At 54.5% G+C, this 17,551-nt stretch overlaps 6 protein-coding genes and 2 non-coding genes across 8 annotated transcripts, besides 1 other annotated feature; 3 read left to right on the top strand and 5 right to left on the bottom strand.

Moving 5' to 3' along the window:
• Window positions 1-200: 200 nt before the first annotated feature.
• CYME_CMB153C (hypothetical protein) lies at window positions 201-1,298 on the bottom strand (the record flags this gene model as incomplete). Its single annotated transcript, XM_005535176.1, has 1 exon — window positions 201-1,298. The coding sequence occupies one exon, from the start codon at window positions 1,296-1,298 to the stop codon at window positions 201-203; it is 1,098 nt and encodes a 365-aa protein (XP_005535233.1).
• Window positions 1,189-3,335: a sequence feature (possible transcribed region).
• Window positions 3,336-4,423: 1,088 nt separating this feature from the next.
• CYME_CMB151C (adenylylsulfate kinase) lies at window positions 4,424-5,158 on the bottom strand (the record flags this gene model as incomplete). Its single annotated transcript, XM_005535175.1, has 1 exon — window positions 4,424-5,158. One exon carries the CDS (start codon window positions 5,156-5,158, stop codon window positions 4,424-4,426), a length of 735 nt encoding a protein of 244 aa, XP_005535232.1.
• A 197-nt stretch (window positions 5,159-5,355) lies between these two features.
• CYME_CMB150T lies at window positions 5,356-8,577 on the bottom strand. The gene has a single exon (XR_002461211.1). It is a non-coding gene; the product is annotated as a hypothetical transcript (transcript).
• On the top strand, window positions 7,860-8,141 carry CYME_CMB149C (hypothetical protein; the record flags this gene model as incomplete). Its single annotated transcript, XM_005535174.1, has 1 exon — window positions 7,860-8,141. The coding sequence occupies one exon, from the start codon at window positions 7,860-7,862 to the stop codon at window positions 8,139-8,141; it is 282 nt and encodes a 93-aa protein (XP_005535231.1).
• A 162-nt stretch (window positions 8,578-8,739) lies between the features above and the next one.
• Window positions 8,740-8,994, top strand: CYME_CMB148C (probable mitochondrial intermembrane space complex subunit Tim13; the record flags this gene model as incomplete). Its single annotated transcript, XM_005535173.1, has 1 exon — window positions 8,740-8,994. The coding sequence occupies one exon, from the start codon at window positions 8,740-8,742 to the stop codon at window positions 8,992-8,994; it is 255 nt and encodes an 84-aa protein (XP_005535230.1).
• A 2,337-nt stretch (window positions 8,995-11,331) lies between these two features.
• On the bottom strand, window positions 11,332-13,874 carry CYME_CMB147T. The gene has a single exon (XR_002461210.1). It is a non-coding gene; the product is annotated as a hypothetical transcript (transcript).
• A 458-nt stretch (window positions 13,875-14,332) lies between these two features.
• CYME_CMB146C (probable nucleolar GTP-binding protein Nog1) lies at window positions 14,333-16,285 on the top strand (the record flags this gene model as incomplete). The annotated part of the gene is made up of 1 exon (XM_005535172.1): window positions 14,333-16,285. The coding sequence occupies one exon, from the start codon at window positions 14,333-14,335 to the stop codon at window positions 16,283-16,285; it is 1,953 nt and encodes a 650-aa protein (XP_005535229.1).
• A 125-nt stretch (window positions 16,286-16,410) lies between these two features.
• Window positions 16,411-16,650, bottom strand: CYME_CMB145C (hypothetical protein, conserved; the record flags this gene model as incomplete). Its single annotated transcript, XM_005535171.1, has 1 exon — window positions 16,411-16,650. One exon carries the CDS (start codon window positions 16,648-16,650, stop codon window positions 16,411-16,413), a length of 240 nt encoding a protein of 79 aa, XP_005535228.1.
• Between the last annotated feature and the right edge of the window lie 901 nt (window positions 16,651-17,551).

Here is a 17,551-nt window from a genome sequence, read left to right as displayed (position 1 = left end):
GCACGCGACTATCCTCGCTTCATCGGCCGCGCGAATCTCGCGAATTTTTTCTAAAAAGACATTTTACAAAACACAATGTAGTCGAGAAAGCGTGTTCCGCAGTTGCTTGAGCGTCGTGGACGCCGCCGCCCGCATCCTCCACGGGTGCGCACTGTCTCGGCGAATAGCACTTGCCTTTTTCATCATACATAGCGTGCACATCATGCGGCATTCGACTCCTGGCTTACAGTTGACTGCGGAGGCGGAGGCGGAGGCGGCGTCTTCGGCGCACCAGGATGCCGTGGGTGCAACGGCGTCCGAGGATCGTCATCCGCCGATGCTCCATACCCGAACGCCGCTAACGCAAAGTTTCTCTCTTCGGGACGAGGTTCGCGCACGGTACCATCGGTATCACGCACCACGACACGCAACTGGGATTGCAACTTTCCGGTCTTGGCAGACACAGGACTTGTCGCGCGCTCCACGAAAATGAAAGGAACCCGCGGTTTCGGGACAGTCGCTGCCCCAGCGCTCGCTTCGTATCGCACTGACGGCTGCGATGGCCATGACGTGCTGCGGCCACCGGCGTCCGAGGCCTCAGAGGCAGCGACGGCATCCTTCGCGTGTGGAGCGGGCAGCGCCTTATCAGCGATGCCGCTTTCGTCCGGTGCACCAAGATGGGCTCGAACGGCACGAGCTTGTGCCGTCTCAACGTTTTCGTCGCGTCGAACGCGGTAGAAGATCATACGCGATGCCCGACTTCGCACAGCCTTTTTCGGAAAGACTTCCCATGGTGCTGGTATGCCGAGCACGAGGCAGTCTGGTCCAGCACGTTCGGCTGCAGCGGCCTCGAACTCCTGCGCAACGCGAGCTAATGGCTCAAAGACGTCGTTCCATTCCTTTTCACTGACTTGCGCCCGAACGCTTGCTTCCAGTTCGGCCAACTCTAAAGTGGCCTGCACAAACTGCTCATCATATCCGTACTTCTTCGCGAGCGCCACCGCACTCCACTTATCCGGGGCTTGTCGGTGCAACTTGACCATCTCCTCCCCGATCGCTGGTGGTACTGCCTTCGGTTTCCAGTCCCAGGCACGAGCTTCTCGGTCACCGCCGGTGCCATCAGCCGAAGCCGACGCCGCTGCTGTTGTGGAGGCAGGAGCTGCGCGCTGCCAGGTGCTTGCGCCGACGCAACCGAACGCACTCCGAAACGTGCTCTGTCGACCAAGTGCTCGTGATGCAGTTGATTTCGACGCAAGTTCTCCAAGCAATCTGGGTTTCGCTACTGATCGCAACAAGGCTCTCAAGTGGCCCTGGAACATTTCTATGAACGCCTCGATTATTTATCCTGAGCCTCTGTCCAAGCGCAGCATGAAACTAGCGACCGCGCAACCAGCTAGCACGTACGCACGTAGACACTTTGGATTTCAGGCGAGTAATAAAGATAACAAGGAAGCACGTTGACACTTTGTCAAGCAGTGGTCACCGACCCAGCGCTCCAGCACTGCTCCAGCTACGGCAAATGCCGCCGGTGGGCGAATTTCTTTCTTTGCCAAAACGTTTCCATGGACCATGGATCCAGCGTAGCGGGATGGATGCTGGCGTTCGAAAAAGTGTCAAGCAGGCTGCCCAACAAGTCCAAGTTCCATTATTCGTACTTCCGCTCGGATATACTGGTTATTTTGCACGTTCCACTGTGCACCTAACGTGATCTGAGCACTCACAATAGCGCTTATACCGCCTGTGCGGATGCTGCACGGAGACAGAACGGCTTTGCTATACCACTGATGGCGTCTGCGCGAGGTGTGGTGCACTAGTCACAGAATCGGGATTCAGTGTAATTCCGGGAGCTTGCAAGCTGTGCAGACAGACTTGCTGCCCGCGACAACGCGAAGCGATATGCAAGAAGAGCACTACGACCAAAACGATGCCCAGACGAAGCATACCAGACCCTATTCCCAGAATAAACTGGGTTGCAGACGGGCTGCCCAGATCTCACTACAGTACCCTTCGCTCCGTAGAGTGCAGCGTATTAGCCTAGTAGTCTTGTCCGACCTGCAGGACTTTCCGCCGAGAAGGTGAACTTTGCAAAATACGGAAAGCTGTTCCCGTTTCAACGCTTATAGTAGAGGCGAAAGAACTTTTGATCTAGTTGCCACGGAGTGGATCGTTTCTGTTCTTTTTTCTATAGCGCAGCCGAGATCCGTACCTCCATAGCTGTCGGGCATGAGACACGACGCGCATGTTGCTGTTGAAGGGAAACGCGATCCTGATTACTCGTTGACTTGCCAGAAAACTAGCGATGTTGCATTCGGAATGTGCACTGTTGCCGGTGACGTGCTCAATGCACGACAAGCGCAAAGCATGGCGTCATCAAGCCCGCTGCTCTACCGTGCAAGTTGTATTTGCGTTGAAGCCGGAGCAAAATATGATGTTTGATCCCAAATGCGTTCCGGCCTTCAGATTCGTGTATTCAAGTACTCCTTCGCGGTTTATAGCAGATGCGTTTAAAATGCGTTCGTTTTCAAAACTAAAAACGAAACTGGTGGACAAGGAAGCCGAGGAGCCTCGAGGGCCGCCATCGCCGGCTGCCCGGGAGGAACGAACAAAATCCCCTTCTCTCTGACTGTCACGCGATGAAGCGCAAGCGACGAAGAAGAAGAAGAAGAACAAGACAGGAGATAAGCGAGCAATGGGTTTACGCGGCGAGGCGCTGACGAGGCTGTAGGGGCACACATGGCACGAGCTATAGGACTCCTTGCATTGGTGAGTTCAACCAGAGGTAAGAAACGCATCGAGTTTGTGAACTGAGACTTCAACGCCGCCATGAATATCAGAAGATGAGCGGTGCTGAAACAAGACCCGAGGAGCCGAGGCAATCTATCTTTGTAACGCAGCCTCTCTCAGGCTAGAAGTGTACTCGGACAGGCTGAAACCAGTAACAGGCTGCGGGTCGAAAAATGCTGTGAGGTTGCTGCGGGTGGGTGTATATTTATGTACTCTGTTGCCGCACCGCCACAAAAGCTACATCTCCTGGGCTCATACCGACTCTCCAGGCACGTTCCGGAAGAGACGCAGCCGATGCTGTGTGGACATCGGCGATCGCTGAGACGTATTTCCGGGTATCAAAACCACCAAGACGTTCTCGTGTGCTTTCACGGAGATTATTTCAGAACCAGGTATGCTTACTTAGGTAGTAGCAGTGGACATGCGTTCTTTGCCGTCATAGACGGCTCGTGTGAACGACCCGTTTCGTGGAAACTATTTGGAGCGCATGAGGCGGCTCGGCGTGCTCGCAAAGAGCTCTGCGTCGTGCGCGCTCCGTATCCAAACGGAGCGGGAACGGATAAAAGCACAAAGTTTCATATCGAGTGCTGTGCTACGCGCACCGCAGATCGACCTTCTTCTGCAAACATAGGCGACAAGTCACCGCCTCCCTGACTCGTAGCTTTTCTGGACGATCCAGAGCTCTAGGTGGATTGTATGTTGAGCCTTGCGTTGGACGAGCCAAAAGCCAAGTGCTGCGAGCTCCCACAAGCCGATCGCATGCCGCCATCCATAACATCCAAACAGGCCGGCAACCGAATGGGAGGCTATCCGCCCGTTATGGAACTTTACACGACCTGTGCTGGCGCTAGGCAAATCGCGAACGTATGCAACAGGTCGTGCAGTAGACGAACAGGCGGCCTATGCTCTCTTTTCCAGCAGAAGCAGGAGCAGCAGAGGCATCGTCAGAAAAGAGCTCTACCATCCTGGTGTTCAGCAGGTGGCACCCCGGCCAGCATCCATGTATGCTTATCCAAGCAGACCACGCCGTCTCTTATGCGCCCGTATCTCCGCTTTCAAGAACTTTCTCTCGGCGCATTGCGGTTCGAGAGATGCAGCGTCTTCCCAGTGGGCGCTATCAGCATCCACGACACCGGGACCATCGATGTCGCGCAGCGGACTGCTTCGAAAGCAATACGTACGTGAAAGTGATTGTCAGAGCGTCGGTCCGTCGCGCACTCACCAACCTGTGTATCTGCAGCGAGCATGTACCGCCTGCCAGCATCATACCTGATGCACTGGAGCATATGCGCAACCAGGGTACTGGGCTCGCCTCGCAACACATCCGCAGCGCTACGACGATCGCTGCAGCCGGCACAGGGCATCAACGACTCGAAGGATAAGCGTCTGCTTTCGGCATCGATGTCGACGCTCACGTGACACTTGTTTTTGGACGCACGGCACTGTGCGTCCATGAACAGGTACTAGGCTGCGATTCTGAATGTCACTGGTGCGCTGGCTCTCGTAACTGGCTCCAGAGTGTCAACATGCTTCGATAAAATCCCCTTTGAGCGCCTTGTCCTCGGAATCAGGGCACCCAGACAACCGTCGTTAACGAAATCTATTCAGGATTTCGATGCGTCCTCTGCATCACCGCCATCTGATATACCATATGCGAAGCTCAGTTCATATGCTGGAGACGCTCTTTGCGCGCATTCACGCACGTCGCGCACACCCGAGTCGTTGGCGTCTCGATGACACCCAGGTCGCGCAGCGTGCATAGCAGGCGCTCAACACACTCACCAACTGAGAGCTTATCCGTATCCAGGATAACATCTGGTCTATCGGGCTCCTCGTACGGGTCGTCAATGCCAGTGAACCCGTGAATCAGACCGGCACGCGCCTTTTTGTAGAGACCCTTTGGGTCGCGCTGCTCCGCAACGGCCAATGGACAGCGCACGTAAACCTCAACAAAAGGGAGACTACTGGCCTCGTGCAGCGCTCGAGCGCCACGTCGATCGGCAGCATACGGTGAAATAAAGGCCGTAACGCAGATACAGCCCGCGTCGGCAAACAAACGGGCGACTTCGCCAGTGCGGCGAATGTTCTCTGCCCGGTCGTCGGCACTAAAACCGAGATCTTTATTCAGCCCGTGACGCACGTTGTCGCCATCTAGACGGTAGGCGAAGTATCCACGATGCAGAAGCGCTTGTTCCAAAGCGCAAGCGATCGTCGACTTGCCCGCCCCGGAGAGCCCGCTGAGCCACACCGTGCAGCCTGTCTGACCGAGCAGAGACGCCCGTTCACCTCGCGAGACGCTTCCCTCGTGCCAGTAAACACCACCACGAGACGATCCTGCTTCGTTGTTGTTGTTGTTGTTGTTGTTCGCCTTGAAACTATTATCGTTATGCAGCATGACGCTCGCCGCTGGGCCGCGCTTCCGCTGCTTCTACGTACGAGTTCCGCTAGGCGAAACGTTTTTCTCTGCGCCTGGCACCGGCGGATGCGGCGAAACGGACAGCACATCGGGGGCGCGCAAAGTGCGCGCGCTGCCGCCCTCCGCGAGTCCGTTACAGTGCGGGAGCGGTCCATGCTGGAATACCTGCGGGAGCACGCTGTTTTTTTTTCTTCTAGGTATTCTATGAATAGAATATCTGATGATGGTGGTGGCGATGATGTCTGGACAGAGGTCCTGGAAAGGCTCTAAGGTGTCATCGCTGTCATATATAGAATGGCGTTACTTGTCAGTATTTCAACGGGCATAGCAACGTCGAATGACGCTGCTCGTCGTCGACGCTGGCTCTGAACGTCACGCATCCTAGAGGAGAACCGGTCAAACTCTGACGAAATGGACGACGATCTCCTTCGAAAGGTATTCTACTGAATATGATGTGTAAGAGACAATGTTCACGATGCCGTCGAATGAGACGTCTCTATGCCCTCGATACGAACGGTGACGAAGGGACACGGGCGGACGTTGAGGCAAAGCACGCCTGTATGGGAGAGCGCCATGCGTTGCACAAGACACGATTGATTTCGTACTGAGAAGCGAATTTTTGTCAGTACAGGTTTGGATGGTGTTCGTCTCATTCGATGAGTCTTGATTCGGGAAGACTGGCAGGTCTGTGCATCGTTGATGAAGTAGGGGCAGACCTCCGGCCGTAAAGAGGAGTCAAGCACGTGCGACAACGGCTTCAGGCCCAGCGGGGAGTCAAGCGTGAGGCCGGCCCCAAATCGCCGAACGGTTAGGATTGCTCGACGACGCGTCGTTCATCGAGTCTCTCTGCCAAGCTCCTCCTTACCAAATTCGTCTGTCCTGCTCGTTAGCAATGTCGCGTTCCATGACTGAACAAGAAACAGGGAGCATACAGCTGGAATTTGGCTGGACCTGGTCTTCGTACCAGCCCATGCTCCCAGCTTCTATCCAGTGTACGGCATTGTCACTATCGGCAAACGCGGTTTTTACGCGCATAGATCACTAGCCAACAAGTTCGTCTCCGGCTAATCGATAGATTCAGGACGCCAACAGATATCGCATAGCTCCTTACGCGACAAAGTCTCGCGAGGCACCGCTCTCGCCCCGATGCACCTCGTCAAACGACTTGCTGTAGCCGATCCGGACGCAGGGCTACCAGCTGAGCAGATGCCTCTCGAAATTTTCGATAGAACCTTCATATGACAGGGTAATTGATGCTCAGACAGAATATGTAATATGGCTTGATTTCTCCATTGTTCGCGTTTATGGGTAGTCGAGCATTATGGACGCCAGCGTATATACCAACAAATGGCGTGACAGTGCCAACATCGATTCCGTAGCGCCCAGCACTGGACAGAGCAGAAGCGTCCACATGGCTCGTGCGAACGATTTTCGACAGCGTTCCGAGAGACCTCGCTGGGGCCGCCAACGGTATCGGTTGCATGGAGGCAAGATGCATAGATTTGCGGGCTTCATCAATGAAGTGGCAAAGAACATGACCGACAAGTCACGTGGTGCGGTATTCGCCTTTGGCGCAGGACGCGCTATAGCACGCGATGGCGGCACGCCCGCGGCATCAACTAGTGCGTCGAACGAGTAACGAGTCGATGCTGCGTGGTTGTCATCCACGGGATCCGACGACATTGGGATATTCGTCGCTCGCACGCACCAAGGACGCATGGTGCACACATGTCTAGCAGCTGGGTGTCTCTCTAAACGAGTGCCAACGAACGACAATGAATCGTTTCGGCAAACGGGCATACCCAGTTGCGCCTCAGGACACTCCAGCATCCCAGGTGAGCCTGGACCAAGTTCTGCCCGGGCTGGTTCGTGTGCCCGACTGCACATTATCCGAACTCGTCCAGGTACAGTCGAACGAGCGCGATACGCTGCTGCGCTCCACAATGGTGTCGAACTACCATCGCGAACTGAACTGCTCGTTCTGTTTCTATCTGTCGATTTTCTCTGCGAACTTGTGTTGATATTGCGCCTCTAATTTCGAAGTGCGGGAATTGGCGTTCTTGGATGCATACCTTGGTTTACGATTCTCGGCGGTTGTTTTCTCCGGGACGGCCCCTTCGACAAAGTCCCAGTAGAATTCGTCACCTCACCATCATCACAGTGACATGCGACAGATTCGTACAAGGGCTCTTATAATAACCGATATTTTAACGCAATGCAGAACAACAAGCCTTGACTCTTCTCCGTTCCGTAAATATCGCGTGCTCAATTCATACAGTTTCCTAGAACTCGATCTTTCTGTTTCAAGGTAACCGAGGAGCACAGCTATGCGCGTCCCTGCTTCGATGAGGAGAGAATCTCGACGACCTTCCTTGACGACTTCTTCCCAAGCGCATGTCAAATACTCGACGCGGGTCGAAAGACAGGTGCTTCTCTCTGTGTGCCCGTCGATGAATCGGCGGATTCAACCGCAGCACGATACAATTCAGGGGATATGCTCCCAGAGAGGCTACCCTGTCTTCTGTTTGCATGAAAAGTGTTCATGGATTCGTACTCTACACATAGCGGAGACGGCTTCCAATGGGGAAAGCTTCACAGGTTTCCATGAAGAGAACGCCACCGGATCGATAGTTCTCGGCAAGTTCTCCAACCTGCATTTTCCTTCCAAATCCCTACCACCATGGCGAACACCGCAATCCACAAATCTTCAATGGCATGGAACAGTGCGCACTCGCATATGACGCATACAGAGTACTCGTCGGGGGCATCGCCACTGACGAAGCTCGTGATCTTCGGGTACGGCACCAGACGCGAAAACGGTCGAGGGCATCGACGGGGAGTCTTCTGTACTCGTCTAGTGCGTGTACAGAGCGATGCAGCAACAGTTCAAGCGCCGGAGGGCAGTACTCGTACGAGGAAGCACGCTGGAGACAAGGCAGCATCTGACCATAGTCGGGTGTGATCGCTGCAAAGCGTACGCCGATGCCGCAAACAAATAGGTGAGCATGGCCAATGAAGATTCGATCGAAACTTTCGCCTGCGCCTATCACGTGTCTATGCCAACCGGAAATCCTATGAACGAGAATTTGGCCCTGTTATCACGATCCTCTGACTGATGCTCACGAAATCGGAGCGAAACGAGAGACCAGCGTATTTAAAGTTGGAGACGCGACACAGGAGACCGAAAAACCAACCCCCAAGTTCTGGTGCAGTTGACGATATGAAATAACGCAAACTTGCGCGTGTTCGCCCTCGTTGAGTCAGTGAACTCGTTGCAGTTCTATCCTGGCAGCCGTATAAGCGCTGCATACGTGCTGCGGGCCAGTCACCGGCATTTTACTCGATCCACAATACTTTTGGAGAAAAGAGCAGGGCATCCCCCGTGACCCCGAGCATACAAACCTCCGACAGCGCATCCATGGTGCCGTCGCACCGGGCGCCGGCACCACAGGCGCCGCCGATGCACTTCAATAGCTTTACGTCGCCTTGGGTGCCTGCAGTTGCACACAACGAGGTAACCGCCGCATTCCGGCTTCACTGGACGTTTACCACCGTTACCTATGGATAAAATAGATCAACTGACGCCATCACAGCGGGCGGAGCTTGAAGATCGTGTTCGAAATGAGATGCTGCGGCAGGCGTTTCAGGATCTCGTACAACGAGTGACGGAAAAGTGCTTTGAGAAGTGCGTGACCAAACCAAGCGCTACGCTGACCTCCGGGGAGCAGACCTGTTTAGCCAAGTGTGTCGATAGGTACATTGAGTCCATGGGAGTTGTTAGCAAGGCTATGATAGAGCGACAGCAACGGTCGTAGGCGGTATGTGCGCGTCGAGGATCTTTCAGCGTACAGCGAGCTGGCGCCGACACTCGGATAAACCGCTGCGAGTGGAGCCTGGTGAATGGGACCGCTGAGGTGGCGTTGTTTTCGAGTTAATCAACGGAACGCGCAGAGACTTGATAATACCTGTGGGTGACTCTATGCGAGTGGCACTGTAGCTCAGTGAATCGCGCTCGAGTCGAACTAGGTGCGGTCCCATAAGAGGGTGCAGTGCTCGCTGCGGCAGCAGCTATGGTAGGTAGCAGTAGCTGCGTCTCAAGCATGATGCATCGATCTCTTTGCACCAGAAAAGTGGTGTAAGTTGGTACAGGATACTAGCGAGCCTCAGTCATGTTCTTATCTTCATTGTTCCATCGCCAATGATCGCACTGGAGCTTCTTTGGCGATTGTTTGAGGTGTTGCTTCTTCGGCTCAATCGAATTTTCTTCCGTAACACTCGTTCCGAGTCAGTATCGGGCAGATGAATTGAAGCGGGGCGGTGTCTCTCCAGCAGGCCATGGATTGCATCAGTTTACAGCCATATCGAGCTGGTGGCGTTTTTCACCGACCACAGAGGTGTTTTGCTCTACTTTTCGTAGCGAAACGAGCTCTCTTGCGAAATTTGGATGCCGTTCAGTAGATATCGTTTTTGGTTTGGAAGCATGATTCGAGGGCTCGGCCCATCATGCGAGACAAGTGCCCTCTTTGAATGCAAGTGGATGTCTCTCAGATCCCATGCCATTTCGCTCTAGTCTGTTTTGCTCATCTGGAGAAACCCGAGTTGATCCAGCCGTACAACCCGTTCGTATGAGAGCTCGCTATCTTAATCGACCCGGGGGGTTGTCTGCTGCATGTCGAACTTTAGGCTTTTGTGATTTGTAATGCCCAGATCGCTATATCGAGATGTTGGCTCCGCTGGGCATCTGCTAAAAGTCATCACAGATATCACGAGGTAGCAAGTATCCCCGGTGAATGACCCTTTTGCGGTCAACGATGCCCAGATTAGGCAATAACGCGCTGGGCGGCAAACATCTAGCATCGTTCGCCCGGCGCAACGCAGCTAGGCGCTCTTCTGGGGCTCCGCGAAACGCCACTGATGTGCAGCGTGCGCTGCATCCGATAATCATGGACGGATTCGAACCCGAGTTTTATACCGTTTAGCAGGCGCTGCGTATCGACCAGATACGCCTCTGAGACGCGAAGGGCGCACGATTCCGAGTACGGGAGAGCTCTGAAAAAACCTGCCATTGCTGTTCGGCTTGGTCTACGATCCGCCTCGTCCATACGAACAGGCTAGCGCGCGCAGTCTCCCAGAAGCACGCGGAAGACGCGGAAGACGCCTTGCGCTCATGCTTGCGCGCTGCCTTGAATCCGTCGAGAACAGACGCACGCGGACCCCAGTCTCGCGCATTACAACAGCGCAACACAACGTGCGGAGTCCTTCAAGGCACAAGGCAAACCTTTCGATGTTACTGTGCGACTGCCCCGCCTTGTGCACATAGCGCTGTGCAGCATCGCCAGACACGACGCTGATTCTAAAAAGCGGGAGCTGTAATCGTATGGAGCTGCGTTCTGATGTTTCCGTGTGCATACGTGGCTGCGCCAAACGACCCGCTACACTACATACCAGACATCAGGGCGTGCACACGGTGAAGTTCTTCACAGCCATCCTGGTTTCCACGAAGCATGCTGACTAATGAAAGGACATCGCAACACATAACAGTGCATCACCAAGACTAGCGGCGCGTTGCGATAGGCCAGAAGCTATGCCCGCACACCCATAGATGACCTGGTTTTATGGCACACACTTTTTGATAAAAAATTACACCGACGCACATCAATGAATCACCAGGTATCGCAGCGCTCGCTTATGGGCTCTCAACTCAATGTTGGTGCAACCTCCGCTGCGGGGTATAGCAGCTGATCGAAAGCACGATGCAACGTGCCGGACAGATCGTAGTCGAATTGCCTGCAGGATATATGCTTTACTGAAGAGCGCAACAAGGACTGCATTTCTGAATCAGGTCAGTCATAACACAATACTCTGATGGCTGCGGAACCCTGAAAGAAACACGACTATATGCCCCGCGCGAAAACCCGATCGTCTCAAGGCGTGCTTGCGGTCCATCGTCAAAGGCGAATCTTTGATCACTTAACGGAAAGCAAAAGCAAAGATATCATTCGTCATGTGCGTCTATACTTCTCAACGTCTTATTCGTGTGATCCTGAAACACTGGCATAAAGTCGCAGAAACAAGTCCTAGTTTATGCACAGTCATCTTCCACTGAAATCGCAACAACAGAATTCCTGGAACTCAGCGATCGGTATGAAGCACTGGGACTTGGGGTGGTTTTTTCAGTCGATGAGAACTCCGTTAAGTGAAACCTTTGGAGCGCATGTGACTACTCGCAGAGCAGGAAGCCCGTTGTGTGCGCGATGGATCTCGAAGAGAACTCTGACGACATCATCTGTCCTAGCGGTAGTGGATTCATTTGCCGGCCGCGGTTTCGCTGGTACAGAGGATTCATACGATGGCACCAACGACTTTGCCGAATCATTGAAGACTTTTCCGCTGGCGTCTGGCGACATCCCTCTATAGGACAACGTGGTATTTCACCATTCGACTCGCGTTCGAGCTTTTGCCGAATCTATCAAGGGCAGAGCTGCTTTTTATTCCTCCGTGCGCTCCGTGGTTGAATCCCATGAAAGAATTGTTTTCTATTTTGAAACGTAATGATCGCTCCATTGGGCGCGTGTTTCTCTCTGAAAAAAGCATTTACATTGGCCATGGTTCCTAGGCTGTGGGATGGATATTAGCATTCGAAAAAAAGTTCGTCATGCAGCATCCGGCCTCCAGGTTCCATGACCCCTAGTTCCTCTCGAATATACTGGTTGTTTCGTACGGTCTATCGTGCGCCGAGTACTTGCCATGAGCACCCGCAGTAGCGCCTGTGCTGGTAGTGCGTACGTAGCACGGGGCCAGAACGGCTTTGCCACACCACTGGTGGGGGGGCGGGGTTTCGGCTCGATGCCTGCTCCATTCGACAAGGAGTCGGAGTACATAGCTATTCTGGGAGCATGTAAAGTGTACAGGCAGACCGACTGCCTGCGACAGCACGAATCGATAAGCTAGGAGTCAACCACGACCAGTGCGAAGCCCAGACTCAGCCTAACTGCACCTAGTCCCAGAATGAATTGCGTTGCAGACGAGCTGCTCAGAGCTCGCCACAGCACCTGCCACTGTCTAGAGAGTGAAGCACCAGCCTAGCAGACTCGTCTAGCTCACGAAACCTTCTGCCTACCAGGTGATCTTTCCACAATACGGAAAATAGTTCCCTGTGCTTCGCTTACCATAAGGATGGAAACAAAATTGTTGTAAGTTCGTGCCTCGCTTCGAGTTCCCGTGTCGAGGATCATTGCCTCCAGTCTGCCTACAAGGTGATCTTTCCACAATACGGAAAACAGTTCCCCCGTGCAACGCTTACCATAAGGATAGAACGACCTTGTTGCACGTTCGTGCTTCGCTTCGAGTTCCCGTGTCGAGGATCAGTGCCTCCAGGCACCTGCCTATAAGGTGATCTTTCCACAATACGGAAAACAGTTCCCCCGTGCTTCGCTTCGAGTTCCCCTGTCGAGGATCAGTGCCTCCAGGCACCTGCCTATAAGGTGATCTTTCCACAATACGGAAAACAGTTTCCCCGTGCTTCGCTTCGAGTTCCCGTGTCGAGGATCAGTGCCTCCAGGCACCTGCCTACAAGGTGATCTTTCCACAATACGGAAAACAGTTTCCCCGTGCTTCGCTTCGAGTTCCCGTGTCGAGGATCAGTGCCTCCAGGCACCTGCCTACAAGGTGATCTTTCCACAATACGGAAAACAGTTCCCCCGTGCTTCGCTTCGAGTTCCCGTGTCGAGGATCAGTGCCTCCAGGCACCTGCCTACAAGGTGATCTTTCCACAATACGGAAAACAGTTTCCCCGTGCTTCGCTTCGAGTTCCCCTGTAGTGGATCAGTGCCTCCAGGCACCTGCCTACAAGGTGATCTTTCCACAATACGGAAAATAGGTCCCCCGTGCTTCGCTTCGAGTTCCCGTGTCGAGGATCAGTGCCTCCAGGCACCTGCCTATAAGGTGATCTTTCCACAATACGGAAAACAGTTTCCCCGTGCTTCGCTTCGAGTTCCCGTGTCGAGGATCAGTGCCTCCAGGCACCTGCCTACAAGGTGATCTTTCCACAATACGGAAAACAGTTCCCCCGTGCTTCGCTTCGAGTTCCCGTGTCGAGGATCAGTGCCTCCAGGCACCTGCCTACAAGGTGATCTTTCCACAATACGGAAAACAGTTTCCCCGTGCTTCGCTTCGAGTTCCCGTGTCGAGGATCAGTGCCTCCAGGCACCTGCCTATAAGGTGATCTTTCCACAATACGGAAAACAGTTTCCCCGTGCTTCGCTTCGAGTTCCCGTGTCGAGGATCATTGCCTCCAGTCTGCCTACAAGGTGATCTTTCCACAATACGGAAAACAGTTTCCCCGTGCTTCGCTTCGAGTTCCCGTGTCGAGGATCAGTGCCTCCAGGCACCTGCCTACAAGGTGATCTTTCCACAATACGGAAAACAGTTTCCCCGTGCTTCGCTTCGAGTTCCCCTGTAGTGGATCAGTGCCTCCAGGCACCTGCCTACAAGGTGATCTTTCCACAATACGGAAAATAGGTCCCCCGTGCTTCGCTTCGAGTTCCCGTGTCGAGGATCAGTGCCTCCAGGCACCTGCCTATAAGGTGATCTTTCCACAATACGGAAAACAGTTTCCCCGTGCTTCGCTTCGAGTTCCCGTGTCGAGGATCAGTGCCTCCAGGCACCTGCCTACAAGGTGATCTTTCCACAATACGGAAAACAGTTCCCCCGTGCTTCGCTTCGAGTTCCCGTGTCGAGGATCAGTGCCTCCAGGCACCTGCCCCGCTTTCGCGTCTGGGGCGCGCCGCCCGCAGCAGCAGCAGCCGCCGCCGTCCGCAGCGCACTCTCCGTCGGCTGCGGATATACCGATGTCGCCGGCCGAGTTCAGGAAACGTACCTGACAAAAGCAGTGCACCAGGGACGGTGTGGTGTCGAATTTTTTGAACAAGGGACCTCCACTGCATACAAATACCGATATCGAGCGAAGCGATCGGGTCACCTGTTTCCTCGTGAGTGCACAACGAGGCGGCTCCAGGGGACACGTCTATCGTACCCGTTCACAGCGTACCTACACTACGCGGCGTTCGAGAGCAGCCAGTACTCCCTGGGTACCATTGCCCTCACTTCACACGAAGAGCTCGCTTCCAATTGGTATTTGCTTACGACGACACCATGACTGTAGGGGGTCTAAAGCACATCCAGGTGGTACCGGAGGCACTGGACCTCATCGATATCGTACTCTCTCAGACACAGCGCAAAACCCCCACCGTTGTGCACCCAGGGTATGCGATCACTCGGATTCGGACGTTCTACATACGCAAGGTGCGCTATGCTCAGTCATGTTTTCATGAGCGCCTGACAAAGATCCTCAGCGACTTTCCGATTTTAGAGGAACTACATCCCTTTTATGCGGATATTTTGAATGTGCTGTATGACCGAGATCACTACAAACTGGCCCTTGGTCAAGTAAGTCGGATACGCAGCCTTGTGGACAGCTTTGCACGCGACTACGTGCGCCAACTCAAATACGCAGACTCTCTCTACCGTGCCAAGTGCCTCAAACGAGCCGCTCTGGGTCGAATGTGCACAACGGTGAAACACCTTCGCCCAGCGTTAGCGTATCTGGAGCAAGTGCGCCAACATATGGCGCGCTTACCTAGTATCGACCCTATGACGCGAACGCTGCTGATTGCGGGCTATCCGAACGTTGGCAAGTCATCGTTCTTGAACTGCGTCACCAACGCCAAAGTCGACGTCCAACCGTATGCGTTCACCACAAAGTCCCTGTTTGTCGGTCATATGGATTACCAGTACCTGCGTTGGCAGGTCATCGACACACCTGGTCTTTTGGATCACGCCCTCGATGAGCGCAACACCATCGAGATGCAGTCGATTACAGCGCTGGCACATCTCCAGGCGGCGATTCTGTTCTTCGTGGACCCGTCAGAGACCTGTGGCTACGCCATAGCCCAGCAACTGGCCTTGCTTCGTTCCCTTCAACCGCTGTTCGCTGACAAGCCTCTTTTCGTGGTATGCAATAAGACGGATCTTGGCTGGGAACAGCAACTCGATCCGGCAACGTGGACGGCGATACGGGAAACCGCCGAACAAGTGGGCGCAGAGCTGATGACGGCATCCACGATGGGCGACGACGGATATGCATCGGTGTTCGCGGTTCGTAATCGCGCTTGTGAACGACTTTTAGCGCTGCGTGTCTCTCTCAAAGTTAGCGGCAGACAAACGGACTCTGTACTGAACCGGCTGCACGTCGCGGAGCCGAAGCTCGTTCGCACACCGCAGATTCCCGCTTCAGTCCTCGAACGCCGCCAGGCTCTGCGCGATGCGGACGATGCACTTAACCAAAACACCGCACCTGAACTGGCCTGCACCTTGTCGACAAGCCGAGCAGGCCGGAAGACGGAGCGTGAACTGGAACGCGACCACGGAGGTGCAGGCGTCTACAGCATGGACTGGCGCAAGCACTACGACCTAACAGACCCAGCATGGCGCTATGACTACATTCCGGAGATCGTAGACGGCAAGAACATAGCGGACTATGTTGATCCGGAGATTCATCAGAGGCTGCTTGCCCTTGAGCAAGAGGAAACGATGCGTCAGAGTATGCTTTCAGACGCCGTCGGTGACGAGCCGCGTGCAGACGTCCCGGTTGATCAACCGTCAGACACCGATGTCGCGCTGATTCGGGAGAAAGCTCGCAACCAGCGACGGCTTCGTCAGCAGCAAGCTGCCCGAGACCGCACCCAACGACCTAAGCTATCGCGCAAAGCGCTTCTCAAGGTACGCAAGACGTCGCAGGCGGTTGCAAAGCGACCATGGGGGCGCGCTGTCGACCCAAGCACCACCAAGCAGCAGACCAGAAAAGCAGCTCACTCTGCACCAGTTGTCTATCGAACTCGAGCTGTAAGCGATCAGTCCCTGGTTCCTGCTGGTCTGCGTGATGTTGTGCAGGCTCGCCACGCCCAGAAACTCGTTCAGCGGACGCTGCGTCGCGCGTTTAGCGGACGAGAGCACCGCCAAGGCGAGTCTGATCGTTTCATCGGTACGCGCAAACCGCATCACCTCTTTGCGGGCAAGATGAGCCTTGGTACGCGTAGTCATCGCTAAACGCGATCCCGTTGGTTCGGGGACCAGCTCGGAGGACGCGAGCGCTCCTCCGAACGGCCTGCGCTCTAACCGGGGCCACGTCCGGCAGCCTCTTTCGCCCTGACCTGTGTGCGTATTCCCGTATGCTATTCGTGCTTGACACGAGCTGCTGGATTACCCATGATCCGACGAGCAGGATCGATCTGGGCTCTTCGACAGGTTGCGTAGGCCTCAATCGTCCCTCGACACGTGTCCGGTACTCCAGCGGCGTCGCGTCGAGCACAGTCGCTCAGTGCTCGCGTTGGGTCAGGATGCGAACGCACACACTCCGAGTCCGAAAGACACCGAACCATTTCCTCGAAAAGCTCTCGACACGAAGACGACATGCCGAGAACGTGCTCCACACAGAGAACAGCGCGCAATCCCGAGTGCAGCGGTTGGTGCGCAAGTTCGCATCGTGGAGCACCCACGGAACACATCAACTGCGTGGCCTGGCGGGGATCGAGCCCCGTGAAATAGCATAGAATGCAACTCAGGTACGCCAACAAGGGTTTAAATTTTGGGTCTGATTCCAATGTCATCGATAATAGGTTTGGTGGGATACTCGTGTGACAGCGTTCGTTCGAACGCGCCCTCTCTTTCCATATCTTCGGTTTGAACGAAGCGCGTGTCTTTTGGCCTGATAGGTCTGTTGACAGCGGTCGAAGGAGGATATGGATGATGGCGTTCCATACTGGTTTCTGGTACGTTCGGCTCCTGTCGATGCATTCCATGAAGAGGCGCAGGTAGCGATGTATGCTTTGCATGTCATTTTCATGTTGTTTGTCGACAGCTTCGATGCGCTTCTCACAGCGGTATTATACGTGACTGCGATTCATTGTACAGCTATTTCCACCACACGTTCTACGCTGAGCGCCGTCACTTTGCACGTGAGCTCTTGCTTTATTGCTCGGTACACGCCCATGACGGGTACAGAGGGCTCCTCGTCGATGCTCGCCTCTGTTTCCGCACGGCGTGTTGTACTCGATGATGACGGGCCTCTTCTGGGTGATCCGCTCGGAGCGTACACTGTGCGCTGCTTGTACAAGCGCACAGTGTCGTATTCGACAGAGAATTTGCAGAACGCCGTGAAGTCGTCCATGATGAATCAAGTGCCCGAGGGAATATCCCAGGAGGCGTCCCGTGCAAGCAAAGAGGATGCGTCGACGCAGCCGTCCTGCCAGGCGTCGATCCAACCTCCACTCGAAGCGATCGCTACGATGACTAGAGTCGGAGTCCAAGATACCT

This window comes from Cyanidioschyzon merolae, chromosome 2 (genome assembly GCF_000091205.1).
Source record: "Cyanidioschyzon merolae strain 10D DNA, chromosome 2, complete genome".
Taxonomy (NCBI): domain Eukaryota; phylum Rhodophyta; class Bangiophyceae; order Cyanidiales; family Cyanidiaceae; genus Cyanidioschyzon; species Cyanidioschyzon merolae.
This window is presented reverse-complemented; position numbering and strand designations above follow the sequence as displayed.